The sequence below is a fragment of the Varroa destructor genome, unplaced genomic scaffold (assembly GCF_002443255.2).
Source record: "Varroa destructor unplaced genomic scaffold, Vdes_3.0 BEIS01000003.1, whole genome shotgun sequence".
NCBI classification, from domain to species: domain Eukaryota; kingdom Metazoa; phylum Arthropoda; class Arachnida; order Mesostigmata; family Varroidae; genus Varroa; species Varroa destructor.
Window position 1 is genome coordinate 12,917,023 of NW_019211456.1, and position 19,424 is coordinate 12,936,446.

General features: G+C 38.5%; 2 protein-coding genes across 15 annotated transcripts; one reads left to right on the forward strand and one right to left on the reverse strand.

Moving 5' to 3' along the window:
* The first annotated feature begins 770 nt into the window (after positions 1-770).
* LOC111246210 (uncharacterized) lies at positions 771-18,691 on the forward strand. 5 transcript variants are annotated; one of them, XR_015324605.1, is made up of 7 exons: positions 771-1,050; positions 2,017-2,166; positions 2,918-3,125; positions 5,290-5,377; positions 6,168-6,452; positions 12,821-13,050; positions 17,488-18,691. XR_015324605.1 is itself a non-coding variant. In XM_086984773.1 (6 exons), exons 1-6 carry the CDS (start codon positions 988-990, stop codon positions 17,489-17,491), a joined length of 855 nt encoding a protein of 284 aa, XP_086840899.1. In that variant the 5' UTR covers positions 781-987; the 3' UTR covers positions 17,492-18,691. The 5 variants fall into 5 exon arrangements, 2 of the variants coding, with proteins under 2 accessions (XP_086840899.1, XP_022651182.1); XR_002671585.2 differs by having other exon boundaries at positions 779-1,050; positions 5,233-5,377; XM_086984773.1 differs by lacking the exon at positions 12,821-13,050 and having other exon boundaries at positions 781-1,050; positions 5,233-5,377.
* Positions 7,072-18,021, reverse strand: Nagk (N-acetylglucosamine kinase). 10 transcript variants are annotated; one of them, XR_015324604.1, is made up of 5 exons: positions 17,836-17,977; positions 13,600-13,920; positions 11,531-11,727; positions 10,424-11,030; positions 7,072-9,279 (listed from the first exon to the last, which is right to left on the reverse strand). XR_015324604.1 is itself a non-coding variant. In XM_022795442.2 (4 exons), exons 2-4 carry the CDS (start codon positions 13,892-13,894, stop codon positions 10,497-10,499), a joined length of 1,026 nt encoding a protein of 341 aa, XP_022651177.1. In that variant the 5' UTR covers positions 13,895-13,920; positions 17,880-18,021; the 3' UTR covers positions 7,072-10,496. The 10 variants fall into 10 exon arrangements, 7 of the variants coding, with proteins under 7 accessions (XP_022651177.1, XP_022651173.1, XP_022651174.1 ...); XR_015324603.1 differs by having other exon boundaries at positions 7,072-9,613; XR_015324602.1 differs by having other exon boundaries at positions 9,443-11,030.
* Positions 18,692-19,424: the final 733 nt, after the last annotated feature.

Below are 19,424 nucleotides of genomic sequence, written 5' to 3' on the forward strand. Positions count from 1 at the left end.
TATTAATTCCCCGTATTCCCCGTTCATAAAATATCAACGACATGCATGCTTTATTTTCAATACGGCGGAAATCGAGGCGCTAAGTATCTTCAAACTAATCGGTTATAAAAATGTCTGAAAGGTAAACGTAGCCATCAAAGGAATACGACCAAGACAAATATAGTTACAAAACAAAGCAACAAACAAAATCAATAGCTACGTTAAAAAAGAGATGGAACGTCTATTGATCCGAGGGAAACACCAGTACCCGGTCACTACCACGACCAACTGTTGACTCATTGAGCTACAAATTTATAACCTAAAAACATTTGAAGCTATAATGCCTGTTAAAATCTAGAAATTCTAGAAGAGCTACAAGATCTACGAGAAAACTGTCTTAGAGCTTTTCTAAGACCTTTCAGGGAAGTAAATTTGTTTGCTAAAAGAACCACTTTGAAACGTTATGCTTTGATAGGACTATGATGTGGCTAAATCGCCAATGCTGTCTGTGTTATACACAATTCATTCATATGATTGCTTTTATAATCATAATCCAACCAAGCTATCGCAGTAGATTTTTTCAGATCACGAAAAAATTAGCAACGGATGTATATTCACGCACAGTTTTCCTATACACTAAAGAAGTAAGGCTTTTTGGGCCAATTTATATATGTATGTATGTCGAGTTTACGTAAGCACCCTACTTTAGTATGTGCTTCCTATGCATGTATCGTGCCAATTTCATTCGGTCCGATGCCTCTCGCAGTCAGCAGCTTGTTTCGTCTCCCGCTCGTCAATGACTCTCGTCACGCGCTATTCTGTACGTAAAGTGCTTGGTCAATGTTGCTTGAACAACGTTCGCTTTGTTTCGAATAACAGAGGACCTTAAGTCGTCAGCGAGATTATTCTTACTTTGTTTAGTTGTATTTATTGACTGCACTTCGTCCGGTTTTGCGTAGCACCGCTGGCGCCACCGTGTCCCCGACATTTTCCAATCGTACAGCAAAGATGTTCCGCCAAGAGGCGTACGCTGTAACCGATGACCGCAGCGCTAAGCTACGCAGTAGCCCTGTGAGTACATTCGAGAACTTCTGCGTATGATTTCATCCATGGATACGCTCACAGTTCTTGCCTCTGCATAAGACAGCCATCAAGTAGGAGCCTCAAGCTCACGGAGTTTTGCCTCTAAAGAAGCGCAAATTTTTAAGTACCTAGTGCTCATAAATATGTAGTCATTTTGTTTACGGCATGTGTTGAACTATAGGTTCCTGTATGATCTCAACTGACAAAGTCCGTGTAACATGCTCTAGTTAAGTTGAAAGATCGATTACAAGTAATTCTAAACTCGCCCTGTTGTAACGACAGTTGTAAATACGAACATTTGTAAGGATCGAAAAGAGTCGCAGAAAACAAACGGTACAGAGGCTATACGAGTATCGAAATCCGTGTCGGAACCGTATTTTTATGCTTAGTTTAGAAATGAGAAAAATCGAATCAGTATTTAGTCAGCCTGATAGCAAGGATTTTTATGATAACCAGAGCAGGTCATCTTTGTAGCGTTTAGGATTTGATCAGCAGACACTACAAACAGTTATCTAATAGACCTCTCCAGTCAGGCCTTTTATACACAGATTGTCAGACTGGTATGAGAAAATTTCATTATTTTTTTTTTTAGAAAAAAAGCACTTTAGAATTCACAGCGGAAATCGCATTGGCGGCCAGACAGCGATTAAAAGAGTTTCATACCTATTTGAATCTAGTGTTGAACGCCGTATGAATAAGCTAACATTTGGATTTTCTCCTACATAAATGACGTTCATTATATTTCCCATTGAGACAAACTAACATTCACACTTATATTTATGCAAGAGAAAACTTCTGTAAAGAAACTATACTTTGGGTGGATAATTAAAGTGATCCGCTTAATTATAATGAAAAAAGGTTGATACAAGCGGCAATTTTTCACAAATTTTACTAAAATCATAATGATATTTTGCCGTAAAAAATGCTCAACCTCGAATTTCCTTATCATCATAGGATTACTGGAAGTTTCGTCTTCAATTGTCACTGGTTACCACCATACTGATTCTTCACCTATTCGTCGGAGTCACCATTCTATATGAGGTGTGGCAAGCGACATCCGCTAACCATCGAAGACCCACTGGAGGCGCGGTTCTCGGATCCATAGTCAGTACTTGATTTGACATGTCGTCCTTTTTAGCACCACGAGTTGCAAGGGCAGGTCTCCTTTTATATCATTCTATTATAATGTTTTACGCAATCTCGTTAACGGTGAACGCGATTGTAATGACACTTATGCACGCGTCGATGTATTAGCGAAGCCGGTTGTTAAGGCCGTAAAGACATATTTGTGGCCTGCGGTAATGCATGTAAACAGAAGCTTCTACAGAGGTCTGCTGTGGACGGTCTGTGCACACCGAAAAAATTGATATACAGTATGGATACAACATAATTTAGGTGAACTTTTTCTTATGTGTGATATACCGTAACGGGCAGTAGCCCTTCTGTTTATTCGGAGTATTGACGCTGAGAGCTTTAAACGACATGAAGAACTTCGCATTGCTATTTGAATTCGGAAGACACGTTTATTTTTGATCGAAGAGGAAACTCCATAAAAAAAAAAACATAAAACCCAGTTACTGGTAATTAATTGTAACATTTGTATGCATAACTGCACGGTTCTCCAAGAAAAAATCATGCATGTCAGAGCACGAGTTAGGATGAGTAACAATACTTTATTATGGCCAGAAATTGATTAAGGAATCGCATTTCGATAAACTAGTTTATGAAACATGGTCATCGAATGTGTTTAGGAATTTAAATCTGATCTTTTCGCTTGCCTTTACAACGATATAGCGGTATAGAACATGAATGGATAGAAGAGTATTTTTCTGATATATCTCTACATTTATTACAGGATGTACTAGTCTTCTTGGCGTTTCTTGCACGCCTATTTGTACGACAGGGATTGTACCAGCGTTATATTTTTCGATTGGGCCTCGTATGGTGCTCGTGCAGCGTTCATCTATGTGCACTGGTTATAGTTTTAATTTATACGATTACCAAAGATGGATGGGATAAATTTGAACAACAAATGCTACATACGGCGACAAAGCGTGATATAGGTAGGCGCTTTCAGCATGTACATACTGCCCACTGTAGTGTTCCCTTATGAAATCGATCTGTACGTAGAAATGCATATGATGAAATTTTATGATCTTAGACCATACATTCATATTCTACAGTTGTCTCCTAGTTAATTGTTTGAGCTCTTTTTATGTTTGCCTGAAAAAAATAGCCTTCATGCACGGTAAACGTCGTTTCGATACAAATACAACTTTCAATAATTACTGACGGTTGATGACGGTAGTACGCTTTTCGACAATTACATGTTGGTACTATCAAATGTACGCGTGTATAGTTTACGCGTTGTTGTATGTTAGTGTACTTATGAGCCGAATATCTTCGCAATAACCTATTTTATGAAGATAGCAAAAATCATTATATTATAGATATATGATAGATTATTACAGCCTGAACAGGGAGGTATTTCGATCTGTTGTATATATAAAGCGTTCGGACTAAATTAATCTCACTTGTTTATTCCGGAAGTTTCCTTTGAGTAATCTGCAAACTACGTGTCGTTAGTAGACAAAATTTAGAAAATATTTCATTTTTAGCTACAAGTTACAGCTAACCGAAGTTAGTAGAGAACAATAAGTTTAGGAGAAGAGATATCGTTTAATGCACAAGATCAACGTTTATTGACTAAGTTTCTGTTTCCGGGAAACATGAGCGCTGGTAGAATTCGTCGGAGATAGGCGACAACACTGGGTAAAGAAGCCTTACGTGAGACAAAAGAGCCTGGCACAATCAATTCAACTAGAAGGTTGAAGGCTATTAAGAAGGTGATTGTTTTATGGAACTTAGAACGGCTATTCTCACGAAATTTTCTGAGCGAAACCGAATATGAACAATACGCTCCCCGGCTTAACTAACCCAACCACGTATTATAAAACTTTAATGAAGGTACTGAAAAAGTACAAAAAAAATATTACTTATAAACTGACACCCAAGAACAGACGGTGCAGTGTATTCTAGGAAGAACTACTATTAGCAAAAAGTCCACTTGGAGCATATCATCATCATAGACTCAAACTCAGCAGACGTAAAAGAAGCAGCCACTCTGTGCTTAAAATAGTGTGCTATTATTTGTGCCAAAAAAAAAACAAACATACAAAGGCTCAGCTAGGCCAAAAGGTAGAGGTTTGTGTAAAAACGTCTAAGACGAGCAATTGTTGAAGCTTCTCCGATTGGCTCAACAAGCTCTCTTTCTAAAAGTAGCTGCGGATTTTTTCATCGAAAATATGATTTCAAAACCCGTTGCGTATATTCCGTCTTGGTTCGTGGAATTATCTTCCGAATACCTTCGAAACTGGCAATAACAAAAAAAATTGTGGGTTTTGTTCAGCCCAAATATCGTATCCCTGTGGAGTAGTTATTCACTCGGTTTGTCTGTATTTCCCGAAGTGTAGTTTGCAAAAATTACAAGAGCACAGCTCGTCAGCGCTACAGAGGCGCAGCCATTGGCTAGTTAATTTTTTTCTAAGTGTTATTATTTTCGGAATCTTAACGAACACACACGGCAAAATAATTTTCTATAACCCAGGATATATATAGAACTCGGTATTTTTGAAATAGAATTATTTGCACCTGGATAAAGGTCCTAATTTTGAATCTGCGCGAAATTCAGTCACTTTTCTTCATCACACACAGATTTGCAACCTATAAGTTTGCATGATACCTTTGCATATGTATATTACTGAATGATGTCATTGAATCATTCAATGTGAACTCAAATCAAAGCCTAGGAGTTTAGGTACGCTTTACAAAAAAAAAAAAAAAAAAAAAAAAAAAAAAAAGATTTTTAAATTTTAACGTTTACCTTGAACAAATAACTTTCTCGGCTTAATTTTCGTACAAAAATTGCGCTTATTCAAGAAACGAGCCCTTTATTTTAATCAAGTAGCTTCTGTTTTATTACGCCTGGAATAGTAAGATAATATATCCTAAGGACGTGCTGTAGTCGTGTAACGTCCTGCCACAAGGTTGTGACGCCTGAGCGCTGAAATGTCACTGATTGGTTGCATGTCACTCCTATGGCTAACAGGCCCAGTGGTAACAGGTGCCTAGCCCTGGTATTCCAAATATAATAACCAGTTCTATTCGCAGCGGCTACAACAATCGTCATCCTATCGGGGTTTACGATGCTCTTGGGATTCTCTGCAGTCGTAGGTTACATGTGCCAACGCAAGGAGATCAATGATTTTAAGCCGAACAAAAGTGTCCGTACTTCGCCAGTTTTAAAAACACAAAGGTTGGTTAATTTGTAAAAGTCGCTACGTACGTTTATGTAGAGTAATGGATGAACAATATTTTGTTACTATTCATATCAGATCAACTAGCGTTTAGACTTGGGTTTTAGTCGCTGTTACTTAGAAAATAAATGATTCAAATTTTACGCATAGAATTGGGCTGATTTTGCCTCATGCATGAAACGTCGCTTTTTCTCAACCTTCATATGTTCCTAAGCTTAGCAGTTAGTTCTGTGCTACAAGTGTTCTTCTACGTATAGTTCGGTGCTAAAAAGGCATCCTTTACTTGTCTGTTATTATTCCCAATACATAACGATAAATAAAAGTAAAGAGCACGCATTTGCGACCACGTACTATATATATATATATATATATATTAGGCCTCGTAAACTGATATTGTTTTATATGCTTGACTTCTCAGAATTGTATCTAAACAAAAAAAGGTATTACAACGGAATGTCTTGCTCGTGCTAGAAGTTTCCTGAAAGTTACGTTTATCTAATGAAATCATTATCCACCGCCATTACAGCTTCAATTAGACACTTAAACCTTTAATTAGTCATTCTTAATATACTCCTTCCTTAGTCCACAAATAAGCTTTAATAGGGGCCGATTTCTTGCATAATACTGGACCCTCCGGCAACGTTTTTCGCGGGCGTCGACGATCCATACCGTTAACGAGTTCGTCAATGATTCACACCCCAAAGTTTCGTTAATTTTAGGACTAATGTATGATTGTACCGGCACTACCATAGTTTCGTATTCGTTATTTTTGTTTATTATTGTTCGCAGCTATAAAACCCCTTACCCGTACGCGAATTTTCGGTTGCACGAGCTCCAGAAGATTGGCAGTACATCAGCGTACTCACCGTACGAGGATATTGTGAAGCCAATCGGCTCATGTGGCGGCAAAGCCCTTGGACTCATCTCACCTGCCCCATCACACGAGTTCGTCCATACCATCGGACAATATCATCAGACAATACCATCGGCTGATCGTAGCCGCTCTCTAAGGCCACTCAAATGTAGCGCCAGCAATTATGCAAAATCCCCGCTGGCTAGATCCGTTATACAAGAGTAAGTATTGTTTACGTGCGGACAACGGTTCCTACCGTTGCACATTTCATATGACTTCAAAGCCTATGTGGTTATAATCAACCGACCAGTTCATCTTCCCGGATTCCTTAACGTAGCTTTGTAGACTTAGCTCCGATTACTTCATTGGCTTTAGCTCGAAAAAAACAGCTGAAAATCAAGTAATCACCTATAACATATGAGAAGTTTATATGAAATGTTCAATATGGGCTTTTATGAAAAGTCAATATGAAAACTTGTTGGTCACCGTAGACTGTAACCGATGAGACCTTCTTCAAATATACGTTATATCTTTTTTTTTAATAGATTTAATATGGAATTATGAGAAAGCCGCGGATTTACAGTTCTAGTTATGTAGAGCTAGATAAGCAAGATCTTAGGCCATTAAGTGCTAGTCTACAGCATCTGCTTCAAGTTCAAGCACAGATAAATAAGGCTTCTTCAAATTACGCGTTTGATAATCATGACACAACTTCGTAGCCCTACCTTACAACGTCCTCTTAGGAATTACACGTCCATTTAGGAATTCCACTCGTCATTTACTTGAATTAGTATCTATTATGATTACCAATAAGGAATCTTAATCTCAAAAACTACAGTGTTTTACTAGAATTTTAATAAGGAATTAATTTATTATGCATTTGATGTTATTATTTATGACTTTGTTAAATTGTTTTTAGCAGGTTATCTAATTTGTCCTCATAGAAATGTTCGCATCCTGTTTGTGGAATCTTTTTCTTTATTGGGAGCCATTGTTTACTCCACGCAGCTGAATTATACCTAAAACCTTGTCGATTCCTTTGTGTCTCTCAAGCATCATTCAATAATAGGACACTACAATCGTATCAGGGTCTTACTTGAACGGAAATCTCGGAGCCACCTATTTTCTTCTATTTCGCATTAAGATAAATATATCAATTGTCATTATTTGTAGCCAGCGGGAACTTTACTCAGGTTGCTGTGCTTTGTTCGTTGCCGTATGTAATACCGAGAGGCTATCAAAAGCCGTGCCTACTTGTCCTCTATGCGTAGTTGATGAAGCACTTTTTAACTTTTAACTAAATCTTATTAAACGAATACACTTGACGATCATCACATAAATGTAGCCATATTTCTATGGTCGGCCATTTGCGTGATCCATCTTTTCTGTCCAACATGTTTATTGTATATTTAGGAAATCGCTTCTACGCTGTCCTGTCAGGCATATAGTCCATATCCATGGATGTTTGAATGGATCTTGCACCAGAGCAAAAGTCGAAATCGATCAAATGTCAAAAGTGCAGTCCCGTCCATTTTAAGACATTTACTCGTCGAATTTTAATTTAGAATAAAATTTAACGCGGCACATAACCATTCATCGACGATAGGGAGCTTTACGTTCTACATGCTAACATATAGAACATAAAGCTTTTATTATATTAAAACATAATATAATTGTGGAGAAATAAATCGGACTGAAACATTTAAAAAACCTCCATTAGCTTTTAAGCAAGCACTTGATTTATCATTCATGATGATTTCAGGCTGAAAGATACGATAACACAATCTGAGTATGACATCGAATATTCTAAAATGTCATTTGCCGATGCTTCACTGGGACCCCCAGAGATTTGATATACGCAACTGCAGATTTGAAATAGTGCTGTTGATCTATCACGGTTCTCTACGCTCTGACCCCGATGTACAGACATCGCATCGCCGGTACTGTAGGACGTGGGAAAGATGACAAAAAGAACGGCGAAGAACATTTATAGTAGCCCAAGCAACGCTTCGTCAAGCAGTATCATGCGTTGAGGACAAGCTTCACTTTTTACGGAAGGAGTCGGGATTGATTGATTGATTGTATCTTCTAGGAAATCTACTACAAACGCACTCAACCGATTGTGTTTTATAGTAGGTAAAAATGAGGTGTTATTGTTACTTCGTACCCTCGTATTTGTACCTCGAGTGACCCAGACGGCATAAAGGAGACCTACGTTTTGAAGCGATATCATCCCCGATAAATGTATATATATTCATCATGACGCTAGTGCAATTATTGTTATTATCAAGCCAATTGGTGGGACTAAATAGTCGGGCATTAGTGGTAGCTAAAGATAAATCGTGTTCTAAAAATATCCAGTGGCACTTATATTAGGAACAATTTACTTGCTGTCAACTGTAGTACGCTTGTTTAAGTGTTTTTAAACTTAGCGTTTATCAAGCCCAAGTGCTAACGAAAATCAAGAACACAAAATTTGGCCTCATGTAAGTTAATCAATATTTTGGCTTGGGGTAAGCTTTCCGTCTTGTTTTGGAAAAGCTTAATGAAATGTAAGATATTAAAATGTCACTATACTACCATAGTTCTATTATAAAATTAATTGTTTTTTGTCGAGATACTTCTACTCCTAACGGTGATCAACAAACAGTTGGGCGCAAGCTGCCGCTAGCCGATGTGGGAATCCGTGTGATTGGCAATGCCGCTTATGAATGAATCTATCATTATACGTATTGCTTCCATAAAAGTGGTGATGATGGAACCGCAAGCACGAAAAGCTACCCGGAGTATCTAGTTGAGCTCGACAGATATTTAAAAAACGGCGCACTCACGATATGCTTGGCATGTTTACGTGGGGGATGTTGAAGACTCATTTTTGTCACTTTGTTTCCCGCTATGTTAAGGTATTTGCATTAATGGTCATGACACGCATGACATCATCAGCAAAGTTTTCAACAAATCCAGCTGCTTCATGATCTGTTCGCATAACATTGCATAAAGCGGACGTAAGTAGAGTTCGCATAGATCTTGCCGGGGCAAATACTGAAACTGCACAGATGATGCAATAAAGAAATAACGATGCTTTTAGAAGTAGTTTAAATCTTCTTTATGATAGTAATAATTTCATTCGGTAATAAATGTAAGCAAACAAGTACCAGCTACTACTATACAACGCATCCACTTTGACTTTTTTTTGTTGGTCAAACGTTACCTTGATCTTCTTGCTCCGTTGCTTCCTGATCTCCATAAAACTTCCAGATTACTTGATTTGATACATGGCATTATAATTACGAAGATCAGATACGTAATCGTAATGAAACAGCGGAACAGACTGTGCTTCAAGCAGGTCATGCTGGCCATACCGCACACTATAATAGGTAACCTGTTTTCAGAAAACAAAATGACTACTGTATATGTATCTTGTCGTGGCCCAAAACTCTCGTAATATGCAACGGCGGAGAGCTCCATTCAAATGGTTGTATTTCTTGGAGCTTTATTGAGAGTATGATAACTAGGGGTATAAGGTAACGTGGACAATTTCGAAACTTCATATAGCTATCGAATTAGTGGGCGCTTCATATCTAGATTTCGATCTCACGAAATTGAACTTTATCCGTATCTAATTGGCATTAACTATGAATTATAGGGACATCTAAATCGACTATCGCCTAATTTTTTACCTATATTTTTACGTGTGCGCTGAATGTTGCGCTTACACATAGAAACCTCTGCCGTATACTGCTTCAAGTATCAGCTCTGCATGTCGCTGTGGGTTGGTCGTATATTATTGATTAATTTCGATTCTGATGTGAATTGGCGTTCTAAAACATTTGACGAGTGTAATTAAATAAAGAAACAACATTGATTTCATTTCCAAAACGACAAGTGAATTCTTCTTTAAAAAAAGGTATCCTAACTTGAGTAACATGAAGTGTATACCTTCTTTATTTAAATCTACGACCAGGTCTTCGACCAAATGGAAGCTTCAAAGCATTCGCATACAATGATGCATGCGTATATCTAATTTTCCGTGCCTATATAAACCCAAAATCCCGGGTGGAATAATAATAGCAGCACAAGATCAACGTTCGGATATATACAAATTGATGCACATATATAGATACCCCTAATAATATATTAGACAAAAAGAGGGCCTGATCTAGCTTTAGACATTAATCACGTAATGACTGACCTATGACCCAGTCCGAAGGACAGAGCTGAGCCTTTGAACGTGACTCAGCATTCGGCTAGGCTTTGCATTCCGTTCATGCATCTTGAAGCCTAGTCGGCGCACGATGGTTGTATATAGTTCGATAGTTGTTCGCGAAGTTTATGTGAATATTGTGTCCGGCAGCGGTTGCTCCATGATACGCAGCTCCAATGGTCGAATCGACAGTTGGTCGGTAACAAGTAAACTCATCAAATAAGTCATGAAGTGCGTCACAAAATCCATTCCGGATGAGATCCCACGAGCGGAAGACGGATCCTACACAAATGATTGGCAGTCCTCCTTTTCTGATAAAGAAGTCCCTGAAAATCTTTGCTCTTACGGCCTTTACGCATTCAGCCAAATCGACGCCTAAAGAATGGAAAAGAGCTTTACACAATGCGTCACCAGATCTTGCCAAGTCGGCCACCTTCTCAGCAAGTCCTGCCACGTACGATTTCTTGAAGTGAATGTAAAAAATAGGCAGCAGCTCTGAATTGCTTGAAATTTTGAAGTAATCGTACACAAGTTTACGTAGGGGTTCTATGTCGTAAGGACTCCTCCGCAAATTGTCATCATGATCGATAATTGTCTGTAAATAATAAAAATACATGTGCTTCGTAAGTTATAATATTGGTTTAATTAAAATGCCAGAGAAAAAGTTAACTACTTTTTCGTAATAAGAGATTATACAAAATTCATATTATTCAGTCTCTAATCTCAGTATTTTAACAATAATCTGGCCGAGCTTACTCCATTAGACCCTTCGTAGATCGTAAGGGCTTACATTAACCTTTATTTAAATGTAAATAAATGTGCAATGTATACATCGTACAATCAAATTATGATTCTTGTCTCTTGTATTGCTTATTATAAAAGCAGCTTCACGTGACTACGTCCACTTTCGAACCATAAAACTTCTATTTTTATCGAACCGAATCAGTGTTAACCTAGCAGGTCCATATTAAATAGCGACGGGCGTTGGTTTACTGCGACATGCTGTCAGGGAACATATTTTAAATTGCAGTGGGTGATAGAAGCAGTACAAAAGCAAGTTGGACTCTTCATTGAACACTGCCTTTTGGCGTTTACCTTGATACCCCGGTGAGCGATCATATATCCAGAGCCTTCGTCACCTAAAAGATGTCCCCAGCCACCGCAGCGAGCTTGGCTGCCATCAGGGTTGAGAAGGAAGCAATTGGACCCTGTGCCGGATATGAGAACTAATGCGCCATCCGGAACGCAGGTTTTGATTGAGCCAATCACATCGGATGCAACAGTAACTGACTCTAAAATTGACACATGAAATGAGGCTATTTAAGAGGCGACGATTCATTGCAGGGCCGACACAAGGTCTAATTCTCACGGAAAAAAAGGCCTTTTATGAAATGCATACACGAAACTTCAAGGGTCAACGAAAAGGATTTTGCAAAATTCTGAAAATAAATTTATTATTTTATAAGCTACAAAAAACATTCGAATCGTCTTAATGAACCGTGCGGCTAACGATTGTAACATTAGTTTCGTAGAATCATGCAAATCGTTTCCTCAGTGTACGTCAAACCCGCACAGAGTCGACAAACTACCAAGGAAACCTATATATAATCGGTTTTTTTCTATCGCAGAGCCCACCCACAACCGTGTGCGAGGCTTAAAGAATTGCCCCATTGAATAGTCACAAAGCGGTGTGACGTAACTATTTACAAGTACAGTACTATTTAGAGTAGAGCTTTGAAGAGTTTCTACACAAACGAATGACGCTTTCGGTATCAGGTGGTGGATAGAATCGGTGTAGTTAAGCTGTCTTGCCAGGAGAAGATCTAAGTTCAATGAAAGGCTACAGTTAGCTCTAACTAGCCAATAGGCATTTATATCGATTAAAAATTATACACAAAGAAGAAGATTAATGAACGTGTTTGTTAAAGTTACCCTAACAATGATGGTACATCGCTGTAGAATAGCATTGACATGGTAAATGCTATAATTCTACCATTCGTTTGCGGTGTACCAATGATATGAAAGAATAAAGCACAAATTTCATTTATTTTTGATAACTGATCGTCTTTCGAAGCAACGCAACGTAGAGTATTTTCAGTCGGGCGAATTTTATCCTATTGAGCCAATTTCGTAAATGCGTATTCTTTGCTTCGAGCAGGCACTCGCGAAAAAACTCGTCCAGAACGGACGATATATAGCTTGACCACAGATTTAGAATAGTGACTGTTTTACTTACTTGTCCTTCTGGTAACGTCATGTTCTTGTTTGATACAATGATGGTCGAGTTAGGACATGGGTGAAATTTTGTTTGATACCTGCATGTGAAATAATGAGTAATGTGCATCCCTGATGGATAAGCGAAATGATGTAATGATAATTCTTTAGGAATTGTGCGTGGAAACGAGGCTATGGAGAGCAGATGACGAGAAGCTTTGTGAAAATGCTATCACTGCCGATGCACCTTAACGGGCGACACTGCGAGTGACGTGGAATAGCTCGCTTAGGACGGCGACACGAAAGGTCAAGCAAAAAAGAAGCATAAACTTTAGTGTTGATCATGGCAGCTACCGTCACACGTCATAGCAGGGCCATTTTGTCGATTTCACAGTTATCTGGTAGGTATCGACACGTAGTTTTTGTTTTTTGGAGTAGCCATTACTGAGCTAGAACGGTTTATACTTGACCGCTGAATATAACTGAACTGAGTTCGCACATTTCTATTAGCATAAACTTGAACTCTATCAAGTTAGAGGAGGATATTGCACGTTCCGATAATTCCACGTCAACCAGTTTAGATATTGCAACCCAAATATGGCATTAAAGCATCCTTTCAAAAGCGTATTATACCCGTTAATATATATGCAAATCAGGGAACAGTCTGCAAGTAAGGTTATAATTCTCCATTGTTGCTTTAGCTATTTCTAGACGGCGCAAACTTTTTTACGGAACAGACTACAATATCTATTAAGCAAATTTCTTTTGCTCTTTAAAATCGGATTGGAATCTACGATATTCAGGCATGCTCAAGAAAGAATCAGGGCCTTGTGTCTAGTTAGCGCGCAGCTCGCTCGTCATTGATAACATGACCATTATCGATTTGTTTGGAGAGCTCCAGCCTTGCGCTATGCATTAAAATGAAAGCTTAGTCGAACAAGTTAACTTACCAGCAATTTCTGGATATGTTTCAAGAAACTTCTTCTCAAATCTGCGATTCGCCGATTCGTCTTCACAGCCGCTCATACACAATCCAATACTGGCGATTGTTGTATGTAGCTCAATGGCCGAGCCTTTTTTCAACTCGTTGATATGATCTATGATTCTTTTGAAAACAACATCGATCCCATCCAGGAGATAGTTTAGTGACAGGCCGCTTGCTTTCGCTAATACAGTGCCGTTCTCCTGGACTAAAATAGACTTAGAACACGAAGCTCCACCCTCGATTCCAACGAAGATCTTCATAGCTCCTCTTGTGCTAAACGTTCACGCTTAAATAATAGGAGAAACAAAGTAGATCGGTTAGTCCAGTCAGGCAGTAACATGACGTGGGGGAACGATGGTTTGGCGACTTCTAATCATAATTCATATTCAACTGAGATCAAACGATGCAACGGCTCGCTCAATTCGTAACTTTTAATTGGTGGCAACTGGACGACTCTCAAACACACTAAGATGGGGCTGTGGACAGCCATTTAAACAGAGACGGATTACTGCCAAAGCTCGAGACCAGGTTTAGTCGCCACCACGAGACGAGCATTAGGCAATAGGATCATATAGATAGAACTCCCCCCTGCCACAACATCCGGATCATTCCACTTAATTCCTACCCGCTTTTGCTGAGCTGTTAGCATATACAAGAGAAAAAAAGAAAAGGCTCGTTAACTTCTATGACGAATTTTTGTCTTTTGCTAAAATTGCAATTCAAAAGCAAGCAATGTTCGATGAAGAGTTCGATGTTCAGCAATTTGTAGGGGTCACAGGCGATGCTACTTCCTCTTTAGTTCAGTCAACGAACGGATCGCGCACTCTGTTAATGCTAATAATAAACAAATGTAGAAGCGTTATCCCGTACGTGTAAGTTAGTAAGTGCTTAAACGCAGCTCCCATCGAAATTTAAATTTTCTTGGCGGAAACAATGCTAGAGTTGATAGCAGGAAATATTTCACCGGCTCTGACGTTGTTGCAGCAGGTCTTCGTATTAGGTATGTTAAGCCGGACGGAATAAGGCCTATTTTGCCAAACATGCCTATTCTAACGATACATTATTCACATCTTTCTAATAATTTCTAAAGTTTGTTTGTCATTATAAAAAGGACAATCGGTCGGTTTATTAAGCCGGATAGTTCTGGCCATTCACAACGGAATCGATAATTTTCGTAGCGTTGCAGAGTATACAAAAGCATCGGTTTGATGTGATGTAAAATCGTCACCCATTGCCAGTAAACAAAACTACTCGTGCTCTATTGGCAATCGTAATGAGTAATTCAAACCAAATACTCATCGCTTTTCTAGAAACTTGTCGAGTTATTCAACCATGCGGTTGCATAATTGAGTGACTCTGTTCGCAGCGTCGCAAGAGGTTTAAATATTGACGAAATGGCTCGCTAGGCTTAAAACTAATGCTACCGCAGCAATATCATCATATTAGCAATATGAATGGTAAACGCCAAATTCCATAATATCATCATTCCATAGTGCCGGATACTAATCGTGTAGGTCTTGTTCGGATGTAGCTGTTTAAATGCAGGTGGCAAACGAAGCTTACACATAAATCCTAAAATCATGGAAATCTATGCAAACATTTTGGCACGTGTTCTTTCAAAGGCTACGCAAATCCTTTACCCCTACCACATCACCCGAAGGCAGCTTAGTTTCCAACATCGCTGAGTAGGACCTAATAATCATAGTAACCTAAACGGATACACGAAAATGATTCTAGAGTTGCTAGAAAGCCCAGTAGAAATGTTAAAAAGACAATGTAAACACATGTACAAGAAGACGTATACGAAGGTACCTTATCCTGTAAGCTGAGTCAGCGGACTCTTCGAACACAAGATAAATCTAAAAATAGCTCTTATCATAAGCTATACGTTGGGAAGGCTTTGAATAATTACATCAAATGCCTTGGCCAAAGGAGACTCGAGATTTGGCTCCATATACATGAAATAATGCACTTCCATCATTTTAGGCGTCACTGCTAACGGTATTATACCTTTCGTTTGTACGCCTTCTTTGCTAAATAGTGGTTTGATTCTGTCTAAAATCTAAACATTTCATGAAACGTCCAATCGTCCGTTTGCACACCACTGCGGTCGTCTTCGGGCTGCGCTGTGCTCATGTTCAGCAGCTTAATTCACAGCGGTCAAAATAGATATTCAAGGAGCAAACACAAGAGCTCCGATGGTGTAACTGGTATTATGCAAGGATCAAGATTTGCTGAATTTAAATTAAAGATCGATGCGCGCAGATTCCTTCTACTTCGTTTCTTCATATAAGGAGCATAGTCCCAAATTATTCTTGGATTTCGGCCTGAGTTGTCCATGACTTAGGTTGAGCACGATTGTTGAATTTGGTCGCTTAGTTGCCCTCGTTAAAGAAAAGAAAATTCTGCACATTATGTCATATAATACAGTGACTTGATACGACCAAAAAGGAAAATAGGACTTGCACGTAGAAGCAGCCGGATTTACTGTCGTAAGCCATTATTTTACTGTAGAATGTACGAAATTGAGAACCGTAGAGAATTTCGGGTGGGAGGGCTTCCAATGGATGCGGCAGCGTGAAACAGATTAAATAGTTTCAGTTGATTTTGGCTTTTTTTTTTCAATTGAAGAGCCACAACATATTTGGCTTCTTTATAATGTACTTCGATGTTGATTCACAATTGCAATGATTGAGACTTAACTTTTTGACACATGGGAAATCAAATTTATATTTGTTAAAGTCACTGAATTAGAAATTAACTTGGATAGTACTGATAAGGTGATAGTAACCTGAGGCACTACGAGAGAAAAACTTTTTACCTTTAGAGAACTCTTTGTCTGGAGTACCGGTTTTCTTGACATCGCTACGAAAATTCTAGGGTTCACACGACCAAAAAGAAGCAAAATGATGAGTACCTAAGGGTTCCCCAGAGGTTTTGGGCTTTTCCTTCAAAGTCGGACAGCCGTATACAAGTGGAAGTATTAGTTTACTGGCGTACCAAAAGCAATAATCAACGACAGCGGGTCAGCATCATCAGTGGCACCTCTTGCCAAAGATAGACCGACACATTATTCCCCAATTAAGGGACGTTTCCTATTTTATTATAAATGTCGATGTAACTTCGATTATGGCTTATCTCAGAGCTTAAGAGATATCTGACGGATCTGTCGCGTTGGAATGTTACTTCACTATCCAGTCACGTGGTAATTACAATGATGATGACTACGATTATTAATATTATTGTTATTACAGCTCCAATTGTGCTTGTTATTAATGATATAAATGATCAATATATATTAAATGAAGGCATACGACTGGTAACGCCCAGCCCTTTTCAGTACTGATACAGAAAGTGTAAAATTATAGACGATAAAAAAAACCGACTGCAGACCGAACATTGAAGACAAAAATCATGTTTTTGTCTTTGTCACGAAATAATCAAATTTATTTTTATATCTGATCAGGGACATTAAATACTGACTACACTATGCAAAACTGCACGTTTCAAATCTCGAACGTTTATTGGCCAGTTAGAATGGAAATCTAACATTTTTGTCAAGTGGATCTTTGGAGGCATGAGTTTTTGTGTTGAATCATAAATGATCACTTCAGCAAAATTTTATACTGGGCATATAACCGAAAACGAAAGAATGAATTGTCCAGTTAAAATATAAAAATAAGCCTAATTTGAAAAAGTATTATATTTCTTTTACTTTGTGAAGACAGTAAATTTGGGTAGCAACATAGTTACTAACCATATGTTTTTTTAACGAGATGTTAACGTTATGTCAGCGTATGGCCACAAAAGCGTTTCAATTAACATTTCGTATCTTGCCTCGTGTGTATTGCAGGTAACGACTAACATGGACCAACTGAGCCCCTTCAATGTGCACCTGTACTCCCTTCGACAGTTTAATATTTAAAAAAATAACAAAGCCTGATTTATGTAGCTAGAGAAATATTACCACAACATTATACTCAATAATATTAAGTGAAAGAGGTACGGCAAAACGGTCGCGATTCCTTATCGGCACAACCAACGTGCCGTAGTAGGACACAGCCTGGCAGATCTTGAGCGTGGAATTATTTATAGTCGCACACAACATCTGTTATATTGTAACATTTAATGACTTCGATCAGTCACTTTCCGATCTAAGGTGACACAAACGCATATAGTCCTTACACTAACATGAACTCACAAAAAGTCAGACAAAGTTATCGCAGCTCAGTGTCCAATACTGACTTTGAACAGGCTGTCTTTAGATCCGTTAACAGTCAGCTGGTGCAAATAGCTGTGCCGTAATAAACAACATACTGTAGGAAAGAAATTGACGAACCACGGCCATTTGGCTAGCAACAGTACCAGGGTGTAAGCAAATAATCGTTACTACTGCAGCTGTTGAGAGAAAGCAGTGTGCATGATTGACACTTCCTAGTTGTACAGCCAATAAATATCAGCAGCAGACAGCTTTTTGCTGACCAAAGATAAGGGCGACGGGCGATGCTCAGTGTCACACCAGAAGACCGTAAAAAAGTATCGCTTCAGTGTCCCTTATGCTGTCATGATCCAGAACACATCAAGCAACATCCATATGCGTGCTTCGACACAAAACATATCTGTATGATTCCCTCTCTCCGTAAAAAGGAGAGGGCGGAGACAAGGAGGAGAAGCTTGAACAATAGTGCTCCAACCGCTAGCCATGTAAACAGCATAAACACTGCGATAGACAGGAAAGTGGCTCGAAGTATGCGCACAACAACTGATTTCAGTAGTTGAATTGAGAATTCATTAATAACATAGAATAGCGAGCTGCTTTGGAATCGTAGACACGAATAACGGATTATATGAAATTATAGACTAATGGTATATAACGCGAATTATTATTTTCGAAGTAATATAAACATTGTGATTAGATGTCATTAACCTGGGGCCGGCCACAAGTCTTGTAGGCTTTTCAAGTTCAGGCATTGATTTCTCTACAGGCACTTGAGGCGCGTTGCTTCGTTGTTGCCGAATAAAAATAAAACGATAGAGAAAGGAAAGGGCATATGAAACATGCATGTCAGTTCTTTTACAAAATTGAAAAAAAAAAATACGAAAATGCAAGATATCTTGAAAGAAAGCAAACATTTTCGGGTCAGTAAGGAGGTTTAGAGGTTTTATTTATGTTTTTATTTATTAATGCACCAACAAGGATACACCTTAGCCTATGTCTATTATAGTTATTCACATGATTGTGCCATCTGCGTGGGGATAAAGCTGTTCGTTTTGACACCTACTTACTGTCATGCTTTCTTTCTCCTAGCAGTGACAAGAATCGTAAGTAATCAAATGTAAGATAAATATGTTTGACAGAAAAAATTTAGTATTAGTATCTACGTACGTTTAGCAAGAAGTCGAATCATAAAACCTTTTCAAGCAAGCAAGCAAGCCAAGCCACCTATAGAGCAATATATTCAAACCGCAATATTCATAAGTGTATACATATACATTATTAGTTTTCTATGTGTATCATAGCATATTATCAACAAAAGAAGCCGTAACGATGTTACATAATTCTTTATGAGGCATAATTCAGACGTTTTCATCGTTGCACCTCCAGCTTTTGTGGATATGCGAATTCCATATTGACGATAATATTGATTGAATTATGGCTCCAGGTGCAACGTTCTGATACTACAGTAACTAAGGTAGAAACAGACCACAGTAAGTGGAAGTAAAAACGAAACGCAGTCTTCAAAGATAATGTCAGCGCTTACTATGAAATTATTATTGCTGCACGCAATA

What these genes read in the sequence shown, in the direction of transcription:
- LOC111246210 (XM_022795447.2), top strand. Translation starts at nt 988, where the DNA reads ATGTTCCGCCAAGAGGCGTACGCTGTAACCGATGACCGCAGCGCTAAG. An exon ending in CCAGTTTTAAAAACACAAAG is followed by an intron (nt 5,378 to 6,167) that starts GTTGGTTAATTT and finishes TATTGTTCGCAG; the next exon opens with CTATAAAACCCCTTACCCGT. An exon ending in GCTAGATCCGTTATACAAGA is followed by an intron (nt 6,453 to 7,993) that starts GTAAGTATTGTT and finishes TGATGATTTCAG; the next exon opens with GCTGAAAGATACGATAACAC.
- Nagk (XM_022795442.2), bottom strand. Translation starts at nt 13,894, where the DNA reads ATGAAGATCTTCGTTGGAATCGAGGGTGGAGCTTCGTGTTCTAAGTCT. An exon ending in AACATATCCAGAAATTGCTG is followed by an intron (nt 11,728 to 13,599) that starts GTAAGTTAACTT and finishes TGTCAATTTTAG; the next exon opens with AGTCAGTTACTGTTGCATCC. An exon ending in TCGCTCACCGGGGTATCAAG is followed by an intron (nt 11,031 to 11,530) that starts GTAAACGCCAAA and finishes TATTATTTACAG; the next exon opens with ACAATTATCGATCATGATGA.